Below are 26,608 nucleotides of genomic sequence, written 5' to 3' on the forward strand. Positions count from 1 at the left end.
GGTTGAGCCGGATGTGGACATGAAGCTAACCCTAACCCTATCCCTAGAATGGCATTAGAATGTCCCTACCCGAGTTAGGTACAACTTACATGACATACCATGTCTCATGTCTTCCAGAAGCTGCAAACTAACCCTAACCATAGTTTCCCTCATCAGGTTGACCCATTTTGGTGTGGTCGTAGGGGGGTGGGAGGGCAGGGTAAAGGGGTGTGTTGGGGGGGGGGGGGGCAGGGTAAAGGGGCGTGTTGAGGAGGGACAGGGCTATGTGCATGTGCAGGGGCGTGGCAGGCGGAGCAGGTGGTGTTAAATAAAGCTGTCAGCTGGTATTCCTGAAATCTGCCCTCTCTTTCTCCCTGATCTATGATCAGTTTGTCTACATGCAGTTAGTCGACCTCCTTCCCTCCCTCCCACCCGCCATCATCATTCTCATGACATGAAGTCATGCAGTGTGGCAGTGATGTGCGTGCGTGCGTGCGTGCGTGCGTGCGTGCGTGCGTGCGTACGTTGGCTAACAAGAGGGGGAACCCGTGCTCAGGGGTCAGAGGTCAAAGAGTGTCAGAAACAACCAGACAGCTACAGTAGTGGACAGTTATGAGATAGGGAAATAGGAGGACCCTGTAACCTCTGTTTCCTCTGTCTCTGGAGCAGGATCCCTTTAATTTCCCATGAGCCTCTTCAACCCTTCTTATTGTTAGAAATTAAATAATGAATCTGCTGCTCTCCACTGAGGATCACTAATGTAATGTACTCTGCAACCCCAGCAAACTCATGCCCCCTCTCAAGTCGGCACAGAGTAGCTAATTTGTTAATCAAATACATAATTCAGTATGAGCGAGACTGATGAACTAGAGAGTTTACGAGATAGAAAAGGAGAATGACTTTACCCATTTTGCCCCTAGCAGCTCGGCTCAGGCTAACTACATGCAATTTGTTAATCAGAGATGCAGTTGATGAACTTAAAAAGGAAGACTAAGTGTACCCTGTTTGTCCTAGTTTTCATGGTGTAAATAATGGATGATACAGTTAGGCCTGGTGTATGGCCCTAAGGAATGGGTTTCTGCATGTAAAGCTCAGAGGTTTTGTTCTACCACGTGTTGATAGCTTGCACTTATTTTGTGGTCAACATATGAACTGAAGTTGCTCAGTAAATGTGCTGTGTCTATAAAATAGCTTGCAGTTGTTTTAGCCACTTGTTCCACCTGAGCGAGTCTGACCACAAGTCAGAGAGCACTATGATGACACACAAAATGCGTTTGATGGATCCTTTTTGTCTTCTTCTAATGCATGTTAAGGGGAAAGTAATACAAAAGTAACAGAAAGTAATCAGATTACGTTACTGAGTTTTGGTAATCCAAAAATTACATTACTGATAAAAAATGTGGACAGGTTACTAGTAACTGAAACGGATTACATTTCGAAAGTAACCTACCCAACCCTGTGTGGCAGCCAGGTCACTCGAGATCCAAGGCGCTAATCAACGATCCAGGTCCCCAGGACGTCGGGAAATGCATTCAAGGGGCAATGTTGAGCCCTATTACCTGTCAAGTAGGCCCTGTCGGCTTGCTAGGGTGTTGTGGATGGGCGTAAACCGCGAGCTCCAGCTCCGAGGGTTGTGTGTTCAATTCCTGTGCTAGGCACTTGTTTATATTTTGGGTGGTTTTAAACCTATCCCGAACCATAACCCTTACCTTAACCGTCGAAATTTGACATTTATCCCCCCATCCCCGGACAAACGTTGAATACTGAAGTCAAACCGTGAGATCTTGTTGACTGTGCACTGCTGCTCACACACACACACACACACCTCTTCCCTTACTGCCCCCACTGCACTGTGCACCTCTACCCTACATGTAAAATATTGATGTCTCTCCACCAGGCTTAATTTAACCCTGGGAGGGAGGTGGGCTGTCACTCATCCAACAGGCCCCGCCTCCTTCCACTGGAATCTAAGCAGCAGCCTTTCTTGGACTGACTGACTCTCTTTACACGTAACTCCAAGAAATGGACAGGTTACTGGCCAGCTGAATTATATAGTACCTCTAAATACTCTGTCTCTGTTGGTTCTAATTACTTGGCTGTCGCTGTGTGTTTGTGCACCACACAACAACCATTGTTTTCCACTTCCCAGCTTGGCCATATAGTGGGAACCAAGTGGATGGCTCTCTGCCACACAAGATTTATCCTTGTTTCTATGAATAATCCAGCAGGGAGGGTTTGTCCCAACATGGAAGAGTCGGTTAGGATGTTCCTTAAGCAATCTAAACTCTACCTGACTCCTATAGGTTATAGAGTCAGACTCCTTGAGAAAGTATTATAAAAGGGAGGGGGGGAGCAGCCCAATCTGATGAGTAAAGTATTTTGCAAAACTTTTTAACTGGAATAAATGCTGCATTTATTAAGAATGACCAACACAATTCTAGTGAAAATTGAATATTGTAGCCTACCACTACTATATCCAACCCAAGTCCATGTGTTGCCACTATGTACCCAGTGGTTTGCAAACTTTTTGACCCCGGACCCCAAAAAAGGAGTGGTACAAAACTTGAGACCCCCGCGCACTCACATGCACGTGTGCAAACGCGAACATGCACGAACATGCAGCCATAAATGGTAATGCATTTACAAAATAAACTGCGTTTTACACCTGGATTTGGAGCTGAAAGTCATTCATGTTAGCAGCCAATATCAACTAGCGATTTATCATGTCACTTCTCTGGAGTCCAGAAGAAGCTCAATCATATGGCCTACTTGTAGCAGAGGTCGCAGGATCGGAGGGAAGGATGTTCTGTCTGCACCTCACCATCATTTGGGGGGGCAGCGTGCCTTCATAGATGCTTGTTGCCAGCGGTGTAGCCCTGTTCTCTCATACAAACATAATACATTCACCAGAATATGTTACATCTTCATCCCATAATATTGAAGTCAGTGCGATGTTACAGCTGCTTATATTTTTAGAAATATATCCAGTAGGCACACAAACTAGGCCTATCTGAAATGATGACAAGGATCAATCAAATCACCAGGTGGCCTATTGTTATAGCTAAGATGAGTCAGTAGTAGAATGCTAAACTGTATATGGATGATAAACGTAGCCCTACTCTGTTTTTACCAGGCAAAATTGAAGGAGATCAAACAAGTTATTTCTGGTCACTAATCTGGATTTGCGCGCCCGCCTTTTCACGCCAACGCTGATGACTGGTCATTGGTCAACCATCAAGACGCACAACTTCTGGCCCTGAAGCATAAATGAGAATTTAACGACGACTTGCAGGCAGCGGGTTCAGAACAATCACAACTAATGGGGGGTGATACTACCAGCAAAAAGGGCACTTTGGAGACTGGAAGGGCAAAGGAATAGCGGCCATTTTACGGCTCCTGACCAATTCTGCAATTTGTCAGTTTTTTTGCTCTGATTTTAACTTTTTTTTGTACATTATGTTTCCGACATCATTTCCTATGACCGAAAGGAGCTTCTGGGCATCATAACAGCAATCACTAAGCTTGATTTGGATGAAGATTTCTAGTTCAATGAGTCGGCGCACAGGGCATACTGCTCACCCCAGAACAGCGCAGGACAATCTGCTCACCCCAGACCAGGTCCTATCCCCGACTCTTGGAAGAGAAAGAGATAGCACTATAGAGTCCGAGGTGCGTGTACCCTGATTAAACTACAGTGGCGAGTAAATAAACTGCCTCTACCCTCTGTTCTATTGGTGAATGAACAATCACTGGAGAACAAACAGGACTAGCTCCATTCGAGATCTTATCAATGAGACCTGAAGAACTGTTATGTACTATGTTTCTCAGAAACTTGTCTGAATAAGGACATGGATAATATTATAGCTTGTTTTTCTATGTGACTGCAGCACAGAACAGGCAGCTTCGGGTAAGCTCCTGGGGGGTGGTGTGTGTCTCTTCAATAACAACAGCTGGTGCGCAGACTCTAATATTAAGGAAGTCTCTAAATTCTGCTCGCCTGAGTTAGAATACCTCATGATAAGCTGTAGACCATACTATTTACTAACAGTTTGCATCTATATTTTTCGTAGCTGTCTATTTACCACCACAAACCGATGCTGGCACAAAGACTGCACTCAACGAGCTGTACAGGGCCATAAAGAAACAGGAAAATGCTCATCCAGAGGCAGCGCTCCTAGTGGCAGGAAAACTGAAGTCCGTTTTACCTAATTTCTACCAGCATGTCACCAGTGCAACTAGAGGGAGCAGGTGGTGTTAAACTTTTACTCCTCAAACAGAGACACAAAGGCTAGAGCTGCCACTTTCAAGGAGGACACTAACCCAGACGCTTATAAGAAATCCCGCTATACCCTCCGACAAACCATCAAACAGGCAAAGCGTCAATACATGACTAAGATCGAATCTCACTACACCGGCTCTGACACTCGTCAGATGTGGCAGGGCTTGCAAACTATAACGGATTACAAAGGGAAACCCAGCCACGAGCTGCCCAATGACTCGAGCCTACCAGACGAGCTAAATGCCTTCTATGCTCGTTTCGAGTCAAGCAACATGGAACAATGCGTAAGAGCACCAGCTGTCCTGGATGACTGTGTAATCACGCTCTCCATAGCCGATGTGAGTAAGACCTTTAAACAGGTTAACATTCACAAGGCCGCAGGGCCAGACGGATTACCAGGACGTGTACTCAGAGCATGCGCTAACCAGCTGGCAAGTGTCTTCACTGATATTTTCAACCTCTCCCTGACCCAGTCTGTAATATCTACATGTTTCAAGCAGACCAGCAAAGTCTCTGTGCCCAAGAACGCCATGGTAACATGTCTAAATGACTATCGCCCCGTAGCACTCACATCTGTAGCCATGAAATGCTTTGAAAGGCTGGTCATGGCTCACATCAACACCATCATCCCAGACCCATTCCAATTCGCAAACTGACCGAACAGATCCACAGACGATGCAATCTCTATTGCACTCCACACTTGCTATTTGGACTTGAACAAAAGGAACACCCATGTGAGAATGCTGTTCATTCCTCTGCAACTGGATCTTGGACTTCCTGACGGGACGCCCCCAAATGGTGTGGGTAGGCAACAACACATCTGCCACACTGACCCTTAACACCGGGGCCCTCTGGAGTGTGTGCTTAGTCCCCTCTTGTGCTCCCTGTTCACCCACGACTGCGTGGCCAAGCACGACTCCAACACCATCATTAAGTTTCCCAACGACACGATGGTGGTAGGCCTGATCACTGACGACGAGGAGGCTGCCTACAGGGAAGAAGTCAGAGCTCTGGCAGTGTGGTGCCCGGACAACAACCTCTTGCTCAAAGTTAACAAGACAAAGGAGCTGATCGTGTACTACAGGAAACTGAGGGCAGAGCACATCCCATTCACATCAACGGGGCTGTAGTGGATCGGGTTGAGAGCTTCAAGTTCTTTAGTGTCCACATCACTAAGGATCTATCATGGTCCAAACACACCAACACAGTCGTGAAGAGGGCATGACAATGCCTCTTCCCTCTCAGCAGGCTGAAAAGATTTGGCAATGGCCCTCAGATTCTCAAAAAGTTCTACAGCTGCACCATTGAGAGCATCTTGATTGGCTGCATCAAAACTTGGTATGGCAACTACTTGGCATCCGTACATCACTGGGGCTGAGCTCCCTGCCATCCAGGACCTCTATACCAGGCGGTGTCAGAGGAAAGCCCTAAAAATTGTCAAAGACTCCAGCCACCCAAGTCATAGACTGTTCTCTCTGCTACCACATGGCAAGAAGTACAGATGCACCAAGTCTGGAACCAACAGGACCCTGAACAGCTTCTACTCCCAAGCCATAAGACTGATAAATAGCAAAATAGTTAACCAAATAGCTACCCGGACTATCTGCATTGACCCCTGCATTGGCACTTTTTTGATTCATCACATATGCAGCTATTGTTTACGATCTGTCACTTTATTATACATGTCTACCTCAATTACATTTTACCCCTGCACATCGACTCGCTACTGGTATCCCTTGCATATAGCAATAGTTCTAGTTACTCATTGTGTATTTATTATTACTTTTATTAAGTGTTTTACTTTTCTATTATTTCTCTATTTTCTTTCTCTCTGCATTGTTGGGAAGGGCCCATAAGGCCCACATTTTATTTTATTTGGAAATAAACCCTCCTCCCACAAGCACACTCATACACACTGCATATACAGTATATAGTATAGGCCTAGTCTATATACTGTATGTACGGTCATTAGGAGAATTGGCAAGGTGTCAAGCAGCAGAGAGATGGATATTCAATCCTTCCCCCACCATGCACCATGCTCTTCCGCTCCACTGGACACCAACACACAGAGATCTTTACATAATGATTTAGCATGGGCCGCTGCCTGCGCCTCGCCTCACATCCAGGAGAGAGGAGATAGAAAAGAGACAGAGAACAACAGAGAGAGAGACAGAGACATAGACAAAGAGAGAGAGAGAGCTTTAATTGTCCAGTGCGCTCCATCGGCTCGAATATGAGAGGGGTGTTAAGGGATCGCAACCTTCAATCATTTATGAATTAAATAGGCCCTCGAAGCACACTGTCACGTACGCACACACACACAGAGTTCATTCAGGAGCCAATGGTATCAAGTGCCATATTTAAGCATTGTGGTGTTAGGGAGGGAGACAGTGACAGGGTCATTCACCCATAACCACCGAGGTGACACACCCAGGATCTGCATCCCAAATGGCACCTTATTCCCTTTATAGTGCGTTACTTTTCACCAGGGCTTTGGTAAACATTACTGCACTTTACAGGGATTAGGGTGCCATTTAAGTCACTACCCAGGTCTTAGGAAGGTCCGGTCAACAATAAGCTTCCCTACCTCTACCAGGCTAGAACAAGAACTAAACCCTCTCAAGCCTGTCATTTCTCTGACTGCATCGCTCACTGTGTTTGGTGCCTATTTTTTTTTTAAACAAAGCGCCTCTGTCATTGTGGGTGACGGTTTCATCTCCTTGGCTGGGTTAGTGCTGGGCAGATGCAGAGGGATGGGGGGTGAAAGGATGGAGAGAGGCAGAAGGACAGCGGGAGGCAAAGAGAGAGAGGGAAGCAGATGAGGGAGGCAGTAGTCCATGAAGTCTCCTCCAGCGCTGAAAGCCAACTCGGGCGCATCTGATTGGTGCAATCAGTCAGTCAGTCTCGGCTAGGCTCAGCTCCAGGTTCTGCTGTCTTCTGAGCATGCTGTCACCCAAGCACCATAGACTGGCTGGGGATAGGGGATGAGATGATGTGGGGGTGGGATTGAGTTGGAGGATAAAAGTGGGGGGCCTACAGGTCCCGTGAAATGGGGCAGTTCCCCTCCTTGCCCCCAGTAAAGGAAAATTGGACAGGTCCCCTCCTTGCCCCCAGTAAAGGAAAATGGGACAGGTCCCCTCCTTGCCCCCAGTAAAGAAAAATGGGACAGGTCCCCTCCTTGCCCCCAGTAAAGGAAAATGAGACAGATCCCCTCCTTGCCCCCAGTGAAGGAAATGGGACAGGTCCCCTCCTTGCCCCCAGTAAAGGAAAATGGGACAGGTCCCCTCCTTGCCCCCAGTGAAGGAAATGGGACAGGTCTCCTCCTTGCCCCCAGTGAAGGAAAATGGGACAGGTCCCCTCCTTGCCCCCAGTGAAGGAAATGGGACAGGTCTCCTCCTTGCCCCCAGTGAAGGAAATGGGACAGGTCTCCTCCTTGCCCCCAGTAAAGGAAAATGGGACAGGTCCCCTCCTTGCCCCCAGTGAAGGAAAATGGGACAGGTCCCCTCCTTGCCCCCAGTGAAGGAAATGGTAGTGTTAGGGTTACCTTTGGGTCAAAACCTTGCACAAAAAACTACGGGAGCATATCTGCTTGTCAGTTCTGAATTCTTTCCCTGGGTTTGGTTTGTGAGTGCTAGTGTGCCTTAAACAGGGAAGCTGAAATTATCAGTTGATACAGACACACAGCGGGCAACGTGCGGCTTGTCTGCCAGAGAGGCCAGGAGGCGTGGGCTGCTGGCACACCACGCTACGCTGAGCCTCTCTCCTCCCCTCTCTTCTTCCCACGCGCCTGTCACTGCTCTCTGTTCCCCACCACTCTACAGCACAGCTCCAGTGAACACACGCACGGCAGAGAAATGCTCATCCATGGTTGTCTACAGCTTCCCTAATTGGCCAACCGTGTGTAGCCATCTTGAAGCTTTTGAAGCCTTTGCAGCATATTGAGGAATGATGACTGGGGTTTAGCATATTAAAACAAGTCCCATTGCATAAGCATCACTTCTGAAAAGGAGGAAGTCAAGTCGTTCTGACTCTACAACACTAGAAGCTGAGACACACCTCCCTACATCACTTCGAGGGGGTGGGGTGAGAAATCAATTGATGCTGTGGCTTTGTGAGCGGAGGGCCCTGCAGAACAGCAGATAGATATTCTCCCGCTCCCTTTCCCTCCCGTCATCCCAGCATGCGCCTGCGGTTGCTTGGCAACCCACGGTCGCTCGCTCTCTCTGAAAGCAGACGTTCTCGACGACCAACTGTTCGGCTTGGGAGAGAAGTCCTCATGAAACATAACACACATAATCATATTGAGTAACACGGTTCCCAAAAAAGACATGTGTTGCTATGGTGATCCCAGTCTCTCTCTCTGCTGTAAGTGGTTCCTAGAGTGTAGGCAGCAGTGGGCGATAGAGAGGGTTGGCCGGGAAGGGAAGCATGCTCCACTCAGGATCGTTGGGTTGGCCGGGAAGGGAAGCATGCTCCGCTCAGGATCGTTGGGTTGGCCGGGAAGGGAAGCATGCTCCGCTCAGGATCGTTGGGTTGACTGGGAAGGGAAGCATGCTCCGCTCAGGATCGTTGGGTTGACTGGGAAGGGAAGCATGCTCCGCTCAGGATCGTTGGGTTGGCCGGGAAGGGAAGCATGCTCCGCTCAGGATCGTTGGGTTGGCCGGGAAGGGAAGCATGCTCCGCTCAGGATCGTTGGGTTGACTGGGAAAGGAAGCATGCTCCGCTCAGGATCGTTGCTAGACTTTGAGGACAGCCATTAGTTTCAAGCTAACGTGTCACCATCTGGTATAGGATGGAGGGGGATGAGGGGGTTCACACCAATCCATTCAGCCACTGTTAACTGCCTGGATAGTGATCTCCTTCTGGTATAACACGATGAAACATGGGCTGTATCTTTTTATCTAAAATTAGATGAGTCATCAAATCATAGGCCTGGCAATTATCCGAATGGGGTAATTAAATATCAGTGAAGAGGTAGGTTGAGCATTAATCCCGAGTGGTGCAGCGGTCTAAGGCACTGCATCTCAATGCTAGAGGTGTCACTACAGACCCTGGTTCGATCTCGGGCTGTATCACACCTGGCCGTGATTGGGAATCCCATAGGGCGGCGCACAATTCGCCCAGCGTCTTCCGGGTTAGGGGAGGGTTTGGCCGGGGTTGGCCGTCATCGTAAAATATTGAATTTGTTCTTAACGGACTTCCCTAGTTAAATAAAGGTTAAATCCCTAAGAGTCTATTGAATCTAAGTAACATCAAAAAAATATCTCCAGTTTAATGTTTTTTTGTTGCATCTCAATCCACCGCATCTGCCCACGTCGGCCTTCTGCATCTGCGGTGGAAGGTGGCCGAGCGGTCCCACTGGACTCGTCTGAAGCCCGTAACGCTGATGTGCCAACTTCTGTCTGTAGCATCCGAATCGTTTGGGCTACAAACTAATATCACCCCACTCAGTTTTGCTCTACGACCCCCACAAGTGTCACGGGACTCATCTGAAGGTAACCCATACAAAACGAATGGAAGTATGGAGGTAGGTTTATCCCAACAAAAATAAGGGTTAAATAGGTGTCAAAAAATAATAATAACAACATTTCCTGAGCTTTCTTAGATCTCCTAGATATAGGCCAGACACCTCAAAACCTTATGTTACATTTTTGACATTAAAGAAGCTGTTATTCAATGCGTTTCTATATGCTAAGGTAGTAATGGCCAAATTCAATATTTTAGCTTTATACCAAAAGGGAGTCCTAAAATTCAAAATCAAATAGCTAAATGATCCCTGGTATGACAATCTTAAAACAATTCCATACATGGCTTAAGACTTTGAGGTTAGTAAGTTAAAGGACAGAATCTTCAAGGAGAGACATTTGGATTATCAAACCTGTCCTATTCTAATGTAATACAAATTCACTCAGTATCGCAACCGACAGATGTGCATGCACAAAGCACACAAAGGAAAGGGTGGGAGGGTTAAGTTCATGGTATTTTATTGAAAAAAAAATTATAATCAAAGACTAGCATGTACAACTTGGAATGAAGGTAAACTGAACTCAAGATGAACAGTCTAGAGAAGACTCTGGTGTTGAAGACCCTATGATGCGCTGTAGGTCACTCAAAACCCACACACAACCATGGTCAGAGTCGAGAAACATTGACAGTACATCCGCATTCCCTTGCCAAAACACAAAGACTTCCCTAGCAGGTAAAAAGATCTCCAGCCCGCCTCCCACCCTTGAATCCTACCCAAAGTTTCACGCACAACAAGGAAACAGAACTCCAAATATTCCCAACATGCCAAACATAGTTCTAAATGTATTTATTTTGTAAATGTTCATCATCATAAAAATATTTTTTTTGTAATGAATTAAGCAAACTGCAAAGGTCCCATTAATTCCATCTCTATGTGAGTTTAGTACAGTGGAGGCTGCTGAGGGGAGGACGGCCCATAATAATGGCTAGAATGGAGTGAATGGAATGGCATCAAAGACATGGAAACCACGTGTTTGAGCCATTTGATACCATTCCACATATCCCGGTCCAGCCATTATCACAAGCCCATCCTCCCCAATTAAGGTACACCAACCTCCGGTGGTTTAGTATGACTCCCCATCCCTATCTCTTGTGAGCTCGTCTCGCAATATAGACTGCACCAAAACCCACCAACGGTACCCACGGCACCGCTGTGGAATCAGAGTGAACCCATTGGCCAGACTGCGGCACCAGTCTCAAGCTGCATGCATGAAGAACAGAAACAGAGAAAAATATAAAATGGCCAGCCCAAACATTACCACTAGCAACTGGAAACAATAGGCAGTTCACCAAGTGCTTTCTTTAGTTGTTGACATTTTGTTTACAGGTATTATTTATCTTATTACTGATGTCTAAACTCATCTTTGGGGACAGGACCACTAACCAGTACATGCAGATCATTTGTTTTTGCTTAATTTTTTAACTTATTTTATGTGGACAGATTTGTCATTTTTCAACATTCAGTTATGTTTTCTATACAGAAACAGTATGATTTTTGCAAGAGGTAAGTAAAACATGTGACTGATTTTTTTTTTGTCTTCTAAGGAGGCCAGGAGAAGGGTAGGAGAGCTTCATTTTGCTGTCATCATTTGTACAAATTCTGTGGACAAAAGAGCAAAGCAAAAACAAAATAGACATGAGAACGAACAGAAACCAACCAACCACTGATCAAACCAGCAATTACACTTCACAGATCCAGACATAATTGTCACAGACAAATCAAGACATACAGATCATAAAACAAATTAAACTGTTATCGGTCATGGAGACTGTTTACATAAGTCCAATATCCCATTACAGAGAGATGGAGCAATTATATAAGAAAGAACAGGGGGTTCAGGATGGTAGAAAGGGATGATAGTGAAGAGGGGGATCAGGCGGTACAAAGTGATGAGAGTGAAGAGGGGGATCAGGCGGTACAAAGGGATGAGAGTGAAGAGGGGGATCAGGCAGTACAAAGTGATGAGAGAAGAGGTGGATTGGAGCTGTAGAGAAGGGATGCAGGGAGCAGTAGAAACAAAAGACTGGCTCTACTGTACAGTAGCATGGTGAAGATGACTGAGTGGGTGACAGCTGTCCTGAATCAAGGCCCCCAATAGGGACACTGCTGAGAACTACTGTACACTCCCTCACAGCAGAACAAGATAGGGAGAGAGAAAAGTTCCATTGTCCTCTTCTTACCTTCATAGTTGACCTGTCCGTCTCCGTCGATGTCGGCTTCTCTGATCATCTCATCGACCTCCTCGTCTGTTAACTTCTCTCCCAGGTTTGTCATGACATGACGGAGCTCTGCTGCACTAATGTAACCATTCCCATCCTGCAGGGGAGACGATGTGAGGTGTGTGAGTGTGTGACCTCACAGTAAACACACCTGCCTTTTACAAAGGGACTATCACTGACCATATACTGCTTGACAAACAAAGTGGCAATGTATACATGAGGTGAATAAATAAAATAAATTAAAAAAATCACACACACACTCCTTACCTTGTCGAATACCCGGAACGCCTCGCGAATCTCCTCCTCGCTGTCTGTGTCCTTCATTTTCCTGGCCATCATTGTAAGGAACTCTGGGAAGTCAATGGTTCCATTGCCTGGGAGATGGAGAGAGAGGGTTTAGCTTGCTTTTTGTAGACCGTTGGAAAGGGGGAGACCAGTAGAAGTGGATAGGCAGAATTGATAGTTACTTATCTGGGATTAAAACCCCAGTTGCAATGGGAAATGCGTTGTCTAGAGTGGGCTGTGTACTGTAGACCACTACAACAGTGTAATAGGAGGGTCTCCAAGTACAGTCGAGGGATTTTTCTGGATAACTTTTTTTTTTTTTTAAAGGGGCGTAGGAAGGGTTTTTTATTTATCAAAAAGGGGCTTAGGTGGTGGGCGTGGCAGGGGGCATGCCAATGGGCGCAGTCAGCGCGGCAGAATTTGAGAACATTTGAGGCCCCCCCATCTTGGTAGTGTAGAGACATTTAGGCATGTTTAAGCAAATTTCCTGCAATTCTATGCATTTTGCCATGGCTAATGCAGTGTTATTTTGCTCAAACATAAAAATCAATTCTTCTAAATTCATTGTTTTTGGAATTTTTCTAATTCTCACTGACTAGATTTTATTTAAGTGATTGTTACTTCTCAAAGGTTATATTATAAAAAACTATAAGTCCATTATCTTTTCTACATACTTTATATCTGGTTTTAGCCGTTTACATTGAAACGTTTTTCTACCCCCCCCCCTTTAATTTTTTTTTATACATTGTTTCGACTTAAGCGTCCCAAAACAAAACTATTAGGCCCAAGTATTTAAATGGCTGAAAAATCCCTGCAGCCCTCAGCTGTTTAAGTGTGAGATCATGTGTGTGATTCCTGGGGAAGACTGTTCTCCTGAGCACACAGCTGTCCCCTCCCCTGGTGGTACATGGCTGACATACAGTTCCCCAGTGAATCAATGCAAGTCTGTTCTGTTCTCCACTCTGCATGTCCCTAGTGTGGGTGTCTGACTATTCCATTACTTACATACGGCCGTATAATGCAGACTGGCTGTTCCACCTTCCCCAGTGTGTGAATAAATGGACTGCTACTGTTGTTTGTGTGTAGGCAGGGTCTACCACAGCTGATGTGAACTATTTCCCTGGGCCGTGGGGCCTCAGAGAATGTACAGCCCAGCAGAGCAGAGCTCAGAGTGGATTATGTCATGGATTTCACTAGGCCATTATTACCTACTGCGGTTTTTAACTGGCTTTGTTGCAGCCAGTCGCTTGGTCTGCCTGACCTAGATAGTGACAGACAGTCAGAGGAGACATGGTGTTCAATGAGAACACTTCCAGTCCAAGCACTAACACAAGTTAGGCCGTGGATAAACGCATCAAGAACTCTATCAATAACTGGTCAATAAGAATCACTACTCATCACCATCAGGTTGACTTCCAGAAGGGATAGTAGTATAGAGAGCAATAGTAATGGCATCTTTTTGTAGGCACCAACTCCACCATGGTTTGTTGGATAAAACCTATGGGAAAGTTTAGTTTTTGTAGGGTTTTTGGATACACTGCGAAAATAAGGTCTGTGTTAATCACAGGCTTAGGAGAGCTTAAAACATTTGATCAATGAGATAATCTTCATCAGCTAAAGTAACTTAGTGAATTTTGAAAGATTTATATAATCAAAAAAAGCACATAAAAGGCCTCATAATTCATAAAAGGTCATGTTGACTGATATCTCAGAGAAAAATGTATAAGATCTCCTAAGCCTGTGTTAACCTCAGACCTTATTTTCAGCGTTTAACCCAAAACCCTATTCTTTCACCATAGGAATGGCTGAACGAACCAGAGGTTATGTTTTGTTTTAGGACTACATGCTGGTTAACTCTAGTGACTGAACCGACACACAGCCCAAGGAAATAGAGTAGTACTTCTGCCACTCCTTACTTACATTCCCAGCTTCTCCAGAAATCCCAGTTGGAGGATTCCCACCCTATTCCAGGAATCCACCACCTAGGATTTCTGGAAAACCTAATAACTTTACAACCCTAGTTGGACACACTCCAGGGTGAAGTTTCCCCATAGGTATAGACTTAGGATCAGCTTCCCCTCCCCCAATCCTAACCATTACAGGTGAAAATTATCAATTGAACCAAGATCAGCATCTGGGGCAACTTCACCCTACACTGCTGGACCCCAGCAGGCGGAACTCACCATCAGCATCGACCTCGTTGATCATGTCCTGCAGCTCAGCCTCTGTGGGGTTCTGTCCCAGCGACCTCATCACAGTGCCCAGCTCTTTGGTTGTGATGGTGCCGTCGCCGTCCTTATCGAACAAGGAGAATGCCTCCTTGAACTCTGCAGAAAAGAAGATAGCAACAGTTAGCCAATTTGTGTGTCCAAAATAAATACAAGGAAAAATATCACATCTGAGCTACAGTAAAAACTTGATTAGACAATTAGTCACCGGCCCGTAGCACTCACGTCTGTAGCCATGAAGTGCTTTGAAAGGCTGGTCATTGCTCACATCAACATCATTATCCCAGACACCCTAGACCCACTCCAATTTGCATACCGCCCCAACAGATCCACAGATGATGCAGTCTCTATTGCACTCCACACTGCCCTTTCCCACCTGGACAAAAGGAACACCTACGTGAGAGTGCTATTCATTGACTACAGCTCAGCATTCAACACCATAGTGCCCTCAAAGCACATCACTAAGCTAAGGACCCTGGGACTATACACCTCCCTCTGCAAATGGAACCTGGACTTCCCGTCGGGCCGCCCCCAGGTGGTAAGGGTAGGCAACAACACATCCGCCACACTGATCTTCAACACGAGGGTCCCTCAGGGGTGCGTGCTCAGTCCCCTCCTGTACTCCCTGTTCACTCATGACTGCACAGCCAGGCACGACTCCAACACCATCATTAAGTTTGCCGATGACACAAGTGGTAGGCCTGATCACCGACAACAATGAGACAGCCTAAAGGGAGGTCAGAGACCTGGCCGTGTGTTGCCAGGACAACAACCTCTCCCTCGACGTGATCAAGACAAAGGAGATGATTGTGGACTACAGGAAAAGGAGGACCGAGCACACCCTATTCTCATCGACGAAGCTGTAGTGGAGCAAGTTGAGAGCTTCACGTTCCTTGGTGTCCACATCACCAACAAACTAATCATGGTCCAAACACACCTCGGGAGACTGAAAAGGCTTGGCATGGGTCCCCAGATCCTCAAAAGGTTCTACAGCTGCACCATCGAGAGCATCCTAACTGGTTGCATCACTGCCTGGTATGGCAACTGCTCGGCCTCCGACCGCGAGGCACTACAGAGGGTAGTGTGTACGGCCCAGTACATCACTGGGGCCAAGCTTCCTGCCATCCAGGACCTCTATACCAGACAGTGTCAGAGGAAGGCCCTAAAAATTGTCAAAGACTCCAGCCACCCTAGTTTTCTCTGCTACCGCACAGCAAGTGGTATCGGAGCGCCAAGTCTAGGTCCAAAAGGCTTCTTAACAGCTTCTACCCCCAAGCTTTAAGACAACTAATCAAATGGCTTCCCAGACTATTTGCATTGCCTGTCCCCCTCTTTTATGCTGCTGCTACTCTGTTTATTATCTATGCATAGTCACTTTAACACTACCTACATGTACATATCTCAATTACCTTGACTAAATAGTGCCCCTGTACCTCCTGTATATAGCCTCGCTATTGTTATTGTTATTTTACTGCTGCTCTTTAATCATTTGTTACTTTACACATATTTTTCTGAAAACTGCATTGTTGGTTAAGGGCTTGTAAGTAAGCATACCTGTTGTATTTGGCGCATGTGCATTTTGATTTTACGTTTATCTTATCTATACTCTGAAAAAAAGGGTTCTTTGGGGTTGTACAGTGCACTTGGAAAGTATTCAGACCACGTCACATTTTGTTAGGTTACAGCCTTATTCTAAAATGGATTAAATAGTTTTGTTCCATCAATCTACACACAATACCCCATAATGACAAAGCAAAATCTGAATTTTAGAATTTTTTTCAAATTTGACAAACTGAGCTCTTCAGTAAGGCCATTCCAATGCCAAAGTTTTTCTATGGACATTGCATGGCTGTGAAATCAATTGTCTACACCTGTCAGCAACGGGTGTGGCTGAAATAGCCAAATCCACTAATTTGAAGGGGTGTCCACATTCTAGACGATTCTGTGCTTTCAACTTTGTGGCAACAGTATGGGGAAGGCCCTTTCTCATTTCAGCATGACAATGTCCCCATGCACAAAGCGAGGTCCATACAGAGATGGTTTGTCAAGATCAGTGTGAAAGAACTTGACTGGCCTGCACAGAGCCTTGACCTCAACCCCATCAAACACCTTTGGGATGAATTGGAACGCCGACTGCGAGCCAGGCCTTGTGGATGAATGGAAGTCCCCAACATCTACTGGAAAGCATTCCTAGAAGAGTGGAGGCTGTTATAGCAGCAAAGGGGGGGGGGGGGGGGGGACCAACACCATATCAATGCCTACGATATTGGAATGAGATTTTTGATGAGCAGGTGTCCACATACTTTCGGTCATGTAGTGTAGCTTACAAATAAGCACATTATTTTTTATTACATTTATTAAAAAGGGTAAGCAAAGTTTATGATTTCATTCAAATACATGAAGCTAAAGTCACATGATAAGCTATAGCTAGATAACTAAAGTTATTAGAATTTGAGCACTGTATGTAAGCTAGCCTTCTAGCCAGACAGGAAAAAGCTAGGCTACTTTTATTAGCCACTTTACAAGCTAGCGAGCTAACGCTGGCAAATAAACATTATGGAACAAGCCAAATAGAGCTACAGACCTAGCCTGACATTGGCAATTAGCTAAATGTTACTTTATTTCAGTATGGAGTCAAATGAGGGGACTGTGTTTCATGAAGCCATCTGAAGACTGCTGATGACCCTTGTTGAATGCAGGTGATGGGCTGTGGGCTGACTGAGAAGAGGTATGTATCTAAATTATTTATAATAAGTCTTGGTGATTCAATAGCCTAGTTAATCACGACATGACTTTTAACACACCATGTTTTGCTCTTTTGCTGCTGCTGACAACTGCATGTAAATTGTTCTTCTAATCTACATCAGAACAATTATGTCTGCATAGCATTTTGTCTACATTAACTCATGTTTTTGCTACTTTTTTCTTCTTCCCAGGAGCCCGCCAGGCAACAACCAATACATATTGTGCTGTTCCATAAAGTTGGTACCAAGACTGACGTGGGCAATCGTTCAAACAAAGAGACTGGCTACCAGTGCATATTTCCAAAGTATGTTTGCATATAACGACAAAATCTCAAAATTATGCTGGTCTTTTGTCCATTATTTAAATGTTTATTATATTCTTAGCTAAAATTATTACTGATTATAAGTAGTAGCCATAATTGTCACCATACAGGGTTCTGTATTCCAATTTTGGTTCAGTCAAGAAGAACCCGTCGTGTTCCGATCAAAGAACCCTATAAAAGAGTTCTATGTATATACACTTTTAGGGGTTCCATAGATGAAAGCAACAGAACCCTTTTTGGTTCTATAAGAAACAATTTTTTCCTAAGAGTGTAGGCTACTTAATTAGGTTAAGGTTTCAACCAGTAATAATCACACCTAAGCTTGACCTCCTGGGCTATGGAATGACTTGAAAGGATTACATTTGTTAATTGTAAAGGTGAGCGGATAAAAGTCTTGTCAACAACAGGTATGTCTGCTAGGTCTCTGTCTGCCATTGATGAGGCATCTGCCTATTATTAGGGCCGTATAAAATCTGCGTTGTGGAGAACGCGGCTGGAATCATGAAATCCAGACATTAAAACGCAATTCAACAATGTTCAAAAATGTATTCAAGTTGGTAGGAAATTAACTAAATGTATTGAACTTATTACAAAATAATTACCATAAGACATGAACAAAATGCATAAGTGATTTGTATATTCCGTCAACTTTTTGAAGAGGCAACAGCACAGGAATGTCCCTCTGTGTGCGCGCGTTGGTCTACCACTGTGTAGCCGTTAGTGATGATGCTAATGTCATGTTTTCATCAGTGGTCAGGAGCTAGCAGACATGCCTCACTCACATTAAATATTCATACACAGCTCAAATGTGTGTGCTGAACTGCTTACCGGCAATCTGCTCCTCTGTTAGTTGGTCGGCCTGAGGACAGAAAGAGGGAGAGGGGGGAAAAAAGATCAATGCCATTGTATTTTGGCTAACGACTGAACACAAGCAGTACTACAGAAAACTGCCCAATTTCTTCCTTTTTCCATCCTAGCCCACCTCTGAGCAGCAGATATTAGCCAGTGAACTCTGAGCAACAGATCAGATATTATGTAGCCAAGGTAACGATCCAGCTAAGGCAGAGCAGAGAATACAGTAACCTGATGGAGAAGACACCCTGTCTGTCTGTGCTGTTAAGTTACAGTGCACAACAATGCCACGGAGGAGAGGCCAGGCCAATCATTGCACAGCAGTTTAACATGCATGTTGATTGGTTCCTCTGCCGCTCTGCTCATCCCTAGAAAACAACCAATGGCAATTTTTGCGGGTCAAGGAGGTCCATGGACAATACTTTATGCCGATAATAAATAATAAAATGTTTACACTAACTTTTTCCAGAGACAACCATGTATGCAATAACAAATCAATTATACAACCATGCAATGTATTTGACTTTATTTTTAACAAGTTAACTACATAACGGTAATCTATTTAAAATGATCAATCTCTTGATAAACTGGGTAAATCAAGATGGGTCAGGTGAAATCATATTCAATAGGAGTGTATGCATGCATTGAGTTATTGAGCTTGTTTTGGCTGATTCCAGTGGTCTTTGAGGCTACACATGACAAACAGTTTCCCTTTCATTTGGGTCCATGTTAGGCCTACTGAACATTATACCCTGATGAAGACAGCTTGTCGGTCAAAACATTGGTTATTAAATTATTGCTTCTGAGCTCCTAGTGTGCGGCTCTCCTTTTCTTTTTCAAGTGTTCTACTCCGCTAGCCAGCACCTCGCCTAAACAGGTTTGTTTCGCCTCCAGATAGGCCTACTTGCAGGAGTTTCACGAGAGAACAGTGTGCTCGCGCTATAATGGGGAAATCGTTCGTGCCGATATTATCGGTTGTTCTCTACGAGTCACCACACATTGGATCTCATATTTACATTTCAGCAACACGACTCATCTGCTGACGAGATATGAATGCAATGATCACATTGGGATGAAACCTCCTCACCTCCCTCTACGGAGGTATGCCGGACACATTTCCCACTTTAATTTAATATATGCCTACAGTAAACACACACAATGAATGAGGACAGTAAAGACACTGGTAGTCACATTTAGAGAACACTTCACACCCAACCAGCCATGTTCCCCACAAAATCTGCTCTCACTCTACACGTCTACTAAAGAGAACTGTCCAAAATTAGAGCCTGTTCTACTATCTTCGTTCCCACCACCACTCATACAGTAACCGGAGCACACCACAGCAGCTACCCCATCAGATCACTCATACAGTATTCAACCAATTTCAGCTTCCCCATCACTCATAGAGAAGGCATAGCAGAGCGTTGGGACCTGAAACTCGTCAAAATGCAGGTCGGTCAGGTCGGCCACTAGCCTCTTTGCCTTAGGCTGGTCCTGCCAGGTATCTGCTGGCTTGCTGTCCAGAAGTAGATTACCCTTCTTGGGCTTCCCATTGGACCCCCTGGCCTTGGAGGGGACGACATCCATGGCCTCTCGCACCATCACCAGCCCCTCGGCCAGGCACTCCGCACGCTTGGTGTTCATGTTGCCCTGGCGCCTGACGTCCCGCAGCTCGGTCTTGGTGATCTGCAAACCATTCTTCATGTCCTGTACCTCTTTGACCACGCTATCGATGCGACTATTGGTAAAGTCCACCAGCATCTGCAGGAAGGACTTGTAGTTCCTCTCCTGCTGCTCAATCAACTCTTTATAGAAGAACTGCTGGTGGTCCAGAAGCTCATATACCATGGACAGAGAAACCAGGTCATCGTCCTGGTAGCAGGGTGCCTTCTTGGGCAACATGGTTCTCCTCGGGCTCCTCAGCCTGCCTGTCGATGACTGGAGCTGTGCAGGTCAGGTCTCTGGCTGCTAGCCGTGGGGAGCTGTGTCAAGTCTCTGTGTGGGGCTCAGCTGGCTGAACTAAGCACCAGACAGAGAGGAGGACTAGACTGATAAAGAAGCAGGGTTTACCTGACCTGAAGCCTGAGGTACTGTGGCAGTGATGGAGTGATGTGACTGACTGGCTACCTCCCCTGTACTGTAGCAGCAATCGAACATTGGGGCTGCTGTCTGTATTGGATATCTTTGTGAATCCTAACTTCCACATGGGACATTTCAACAGAAGCTCTGGGGTTAATGTATCGTGTTTTGCTTTGCCACCCCGCCGACCACAATACGGACTGTCAGCGCAGTGGTACAGTTACAAAAATCAACGAGGGGGTCTGAAGGATAATTTCCGTGATTAGGGCCTGGTCACATGATGCTTAGGGTCCCCTGCCAGGCTAGTTGGACAGACGACAGAGCCAGAGCATCCAGGGTCAGAGAGGCTAGATGCTTAAGCTGACGGCTAAGTGCCCCACAAGATGAACCAATCCGCCGCATACCCCTTTGCTGTTGAAGAAAATCCTAGTGGAAACACGGTACCTCACTGTGATACATTGGCTTTCATTTAGGGCGAGGCTATACAATGGCTTTGTTTTTCTCTGAACCATCCTTAGGCCCTTAGCCTCTTTCTCTCTCCCTGAACCTGTAGGCCTTCACCCATCTTTACTTTGGCATTATCGGTTTGTCTTTACTTGCATGTTTGTTTCTCTGGTATTACCTACACCTCTCTTTACCTCTGTATGTTTGTACTCTCTTTCCCGGTCCTGTACTGTACTTTTTTTCTTGTCCATGGCTCCCTCTATCTCTCTCCCTCTCCCTCTGATGGGTTCCTTGAGCAGTGGCAGCAGCAGCATTCTCTGGCAGTGTGCCCAGAAGGGAAGTCCTCCTCCTGCTCCTCACCCTACTGGATCCTCAGGGCCAGCCCACTGTAACCCCAGCCTATAGCATGAGGCACTGCTGAAACACAGCCAGGACCTCCCTCTCTCTGGCCCCTCGGGCAGGGAACGAGACCCCAACACACACGCAACACACATGGCTGCCAGAAATCTGGCCTGGATTTGCAAGAAATGCACAACCTCGGTATGAGAGAGCACCGCTTGCTGCCATAGCTGCAGCTATCCTATCCTGGCCCAGAGACCTAAAAACACCATAGCTGCAGCTATCCTATCCTGGCCCAGAGACCTAAAAACACCATAGCTGCAGCTATCCTATCCTGGCCCAGAGACCTAAAAACACCATAGCTGCAGCTATCCTATCCTGGCCCAGAGACCTAAAAACACCATAGCTGCTGATATGCTATCCTGGCCCAGAGACCTAAAAACACCATAGCTGCTGATATGCTATCCTGGCCCAGAGACCTAAAAACACCATAGCTGCTGATATGCTATCCTGGCCCAGAGACCTAAAAACACCATAGCTGCTGATATGCTATCCTGGCCCAGAGACCTAAAAACACCATAGCTGCTGATATGCTATCCTGGCCCAGAGACCTAAAAACACCATAGCTGCTGATATGCTATCCTGGCCCAGAGATCTAAAAACACCATAGCTGCTGATATGTTATCCTGGCCCAGAGACCTAAAAACACCATAGCTGCTGATATGCTATCCTGGCCCAGAGACCTAAAAACACCATAGCTGCTGATATGCTATCCTGGCCCAGAGACCTAAAAACACCATAGCTGCTGATATGCTATCCTGGCCCAGAGACCTAAAAACACCATAGCTGCTGATATGCTATCCTGGCCCAGAGACCTAAAAACACCATAGCTGCTGATATGCTATCCTGGCCCAGAGACCTAAAAACACCATAGCTGCTGATATGCTATCCTGGCCCAGAGACCTAAAAACACCATAGCTGCTGATATGCTATCCTGGCCCAGAGACCTAAAAACACCATAGCTGCTGATATGCTATCCTGGCCCAGAGACCTAAAAACACCATAGCTGCTGATATGCTATCCTGGCCCAGAGACCTAAAAACACCATAGCTGCTGATATGCTATCCTGGCCCAGAGACCTAAAAACACCATAGCTGCTGATATGTTATCCTGGCCCAGAGACCTAAAAACACCATAGCTGCTACAGTGTGGCATTGCCACTTTCACATCACATTGACAAGTGGTCCCTGAGGGCCATGTGGTGGTAGTGTAGTGACACACAGAGGATTGGGAGTGAGGGCTTCCTGTCACCGCTATGTTCCATTTATGTGTATCTGTGTCTGCTTGCCCACATGACTGGAGCTCCACTTTTATTTAAGTTTATTAGAACAGGGACAATGTACAACATCTCAGAAATGAGAAGTGATGCTTTGCACCAGACTCCAACATAGGGCTACAGCAGAGGGATGGAGTTAATCAGACACTACCCCTATATATGAGCATGTAACATCATGTGCAGTGATATTGTGCCTAGTCATCGTCTATAGATTCATATAGCCTCCACCCAACCTTGCTCATAAATCTCTTGCAGCAATATTCCGCACATCGACATCAATTGGTTATGCTGCTTATTGTTGAATTTGTAACTTATTGTTACAGAATGGTAGGCCTAGACAGACAAGCACCCCCCCTGGCACTGCCAAGGCTGTCAGGCACCCTGCATTTATAATAACATGAAGGTTGTGGCCATTCCGTGCCAGTAAATCGAGACTAACAAAAATCCAGTCAGATAATGCAATGGCCTTTTCTACATGGAGTCACCACACTAACTCCGATAGAGCAAATCAGCTCAATACACTGGGGCTGTCTTCTAGCACGTTCATTTCCTTGTTAGGGCACACAGCAGGATCCTGTGGCGTGACCAATACATTTGAAAATGTGATTTGATTTAGAGCGGGGCAGGGTCAATGTCCCCACAACTACAGCAGAGAGCAGAGGACCCACCCATCTGCTGAGGCATTACTACAGACGAGAGCAGGGGAGTGGAGTCGACACAACCTTTTAGTACACGCCTTCACAGCACAGCAACACACATCTAAAAAGATTCCTTCTTATGATTGTCCACCACAACCAATCAAACATTCGAGCGAGGGCCGAAACAGTGGACACACTGATTCAGAGACTACAATCCATAGCTTTGTAATCCCCACATTGGTGGAGACATTACTTCCATGCTTTTGGAGAATCAATGTGTGCATTGAGCACAAGAACATAACTTACTTTGAGATTCATGTTTTAACACTGTTCTCCCGCTGCTATACAACCCAATCCCTCCCATAGAGACAGTCGATAGAAAAGTATCTTGGAGGTTGAACCTCCTGTGACAATGGTAATTACTAACTGAAAAACAACATGATATATGGAACAATGTAGATCATCTGTGTATAAAAAGTGGTAAGACCAAGGCATAAATCAAACATGCCAGAGATGTCATGTCAGAGATAGGGCAGCTACAGTTAGTCCAAGAGTACCATATCACTTTCGACCTGACAAATAGTATACAAGAATGTCACAGAGATAACATTTTCGATCAAATTGAAGCCATTAGTGTTTAGAAATCATATAACAAGTCTATAAATTATTTGTAATTACCATAGAAAAAAAGTGACAGACAGCATGAATCAAACTCCGTTAATATTGCAAAGATGTAGACTTTAATTCCATAGATGTGGTTTCTCCCTAATGTCTCCTGAGGCAGAAAAATAAATGAAACTATGCATTCTACATCATACAACTGTAATAGAACCTGAAAAAGACTGATCATAGTAAAAATGATACACGATCTGGTGAACTGCTGGGTCATAGTGGCCTAATATAAACGCAATATCTTGTCAAATTCCTAGAATATTGTATATAATTCTGAATTACAGTGATTTTAAGGGGGCGGGTGTACGGTAGGTACAGCGGTAGATCGTATGCACTGCTCCCTCGAACCACATCAACAGATATTTGTTCGCTGCATTGAGCGGTCCGCTTGTACATGTGGAAAATATATAAATCTCAATGGTTTTTCAGCTTTATTTTGATCAAAATTGGAATGCCCACATTCTATATTACACATATATTATGTTACAGAATCTTAACACGTTCCATTACCGGCTCAGTACACGGGTTTTGTTTAACATTAAAACCGTAAAATGCTACTGTTTCACAGGCGCATGGAGTCAGGTCTGGCTCGCTGACGAAGTAATTGCCTCGATCATCAGACAAAGATATACTTTGAGCTATCATCATTCGTCTTAAATATCGGTCCATCAAAAACACAATCAGCAATGCATATGAATTGTAGGAAGGATCCTATAATCAATAATGTAACACCCAAAAATCTGACAAGCTAGCGTCGACGCACGATCACTCCGACCGTCACTCAACGGTTCACGCGAATCTTCCTCTGCAGGAAAAACATGCATTCATGCAACGAGGAAACCTTACCATTGCTTGCTTAAATTACATTTCATTCAAAATAATATTTCCAACGTGGCACATGATATAATACTCACCATGTCTGTCGGCGCTGAATGTGTTAGTTTTCTAAAACTAGACTACGAGATTGACCAGTTCCCGGGACCTCTACTGATGGGTTGAAGGTGTGTATCTCTCGCGATCTCTGTCTATATAGCTTGGTGTATTCCTCCGCCGCTGAAAACCCTCCTCACTCACTTCCGCATTTTCCCACTGCAGGACAGGCAGCATGTATCCCTCCCACCCTCCCTTCTCAGAAAACTTGCCTGACAGAGTTGTTATTTTTTGTATTTTAAAAAAGCCTTTATTTAACTACACAAGTCAGTTAAGAACACATTCTTATTAACAATGACGGCTTCCTGCGGGGAAGGGGGGTGGGATAAAAAAAAAAAAATCTATTAAATAAAAAAATAGGACAAAACACACATCACGACAAGAGAAACAACACAACACTACAAAAAGAGAGACCTAAGACAACATCATAGCATGGCAGCAACACATGACAACACAGCATGAAAGCAACACAATATGACAACAACATGGTAGCAACACAAAACAAGGTACACACATTTTTGGGCACAGACAACAGCACAAAGGGAACAAAGGTAGAAACAACAATACATCACACAAAGCAGCCACAACTGTCAGTAAGAGTGTCCATGATTGAGTCTTTGAATGAAGAGATTGAGATAGAACTGTCCAGTTTGAGTGTTTGTTGCATCTCGTTCCAGTCGCTAGCTGCAGTGAACTGAAAGACGAGCAACCCAGAGATGTTGGGGACCTTTAACAGAATGTGACTGGCATAACGGGTGTTGTATGTGGAGGATGAGGGCTGCAGTAGATATCTCAGATAGGGGCGGTGAGGCCTAAGTGGGTTTTATTAATACGCATCAACCAGTGGGTCTTGCGATGGGTACACAGAGATGACCAGTTTACAGAAGAGTATAGAGTGTCGTGATGTGTCCTACAAGGAGCATTGGTGGCAAATCTGATGGCCGAATGGTAAAGGACATCTAGTCGCTCGAGAGCACCGTTACCTGCCGATCTATAAATTACTTCTCCGTAATCTAGCATGGGTAAAATGGCAATCTGAATCAGGGTTAGTTCGGCAGCTGGGGTGAAAGAGGAGTGATTATTGTAGAGGAAACCAAGTCTAGATTTTACTTTAGCCTGCAGCTTTGATATGTGCTGAGAGAAGGACAGTGTACAGTGCAGTGGCACAAAAACCTAAAGCCACACACATAGAACAACACAGACCAGTGACAATTTGCCTTTGGCGGCAGGAAGCCTAGCGGTAAGAGCATTGGGCCAGTAACCAAAGGGTCACTAGTTTGAATCTCAGAGCCGACAATGTGAACAAACTGCCAAGGCACTTAACCCTAATTGCTCCAGGGTAGCTGTTGATATACTCTCCAAGAGTGTCTCATGGGAGTTGGGATATACAAAAAAAAGAAACATTTCCAATTCACATATGCATATAATACACACTTGTAGCCTACATATGTGAAATAGGACAAATATAAGCACTCACCAAATGTGTTTATTTATTATTTCATACAGACAGTATCTGACACTTACTGGTACAAGTACTCCTACTCATATATTAATACATTTGCATTTGACCAGCCATTCCTTGAGTTATTGTTGCATTGGAGATAAGCAACACCAGACAGAGTATTAAAAATAAAAAGCGCACATAAGATGTTGTTGGTAGAATAGCTGGCATTCAATCATCACTTCATGATATTTGAAGCTATGAAATGTGCATTACATTATTACTTTAAAACA

At 45.2% G+C, this 26,608-nt stretch overlaps 1 protein-coding gene across 1 annotated transcript; it reads right to left on the bottom strand.

The window, feature by feature from the left end:
- Positions 1 to 10,220: 10,220 nt before the first annotated feature.
- On the bottom strand, positions 10,221 to 24,978 carry LOC120023175 (calmodulin-1). Its single transcript, XM_038967195.1, has 6 exons — positions 24,859 to 24,978; positions 18,413 to 18,443; positions 14,473 to 14,616; positions 12,272 to 12,378; positions 11,966 to 12,101; positions 10,221 to 11,384 (listed from the first exon to the last, which is right to left on the bottom strand). The coding sequence occupies exons 1-6, from the start codon at positions 24,859 to 24,861 to the stop codon at positions 11,356 to 11,358; spliced, it is 450 nt and encodes a 149-aa protein (XP_038823123.1). The 5' UTR covers positions 24,862 to 24,978; the 3' UTR covers positions 10,221 to 11,355.
- Between the last annotated feature and the right edge of the window lie 1,630 nt (positions 24,979 to 26,608).

Source organism: Salvelinus namaycush, chromosome 28 (genome assembly GCF_016432855.1).
Source record: "Salvelinus namaycush isolate Seneca chromosome 28, SaNama_1.0, whole genome shotgun sequence".
Taxonomy (NCBI): Eukaryota; Metazoa; Chordata; class Actinopteri; order Salmoniformes; family Salmonidae; genus Salvelinus; species Salvelinus namaycush.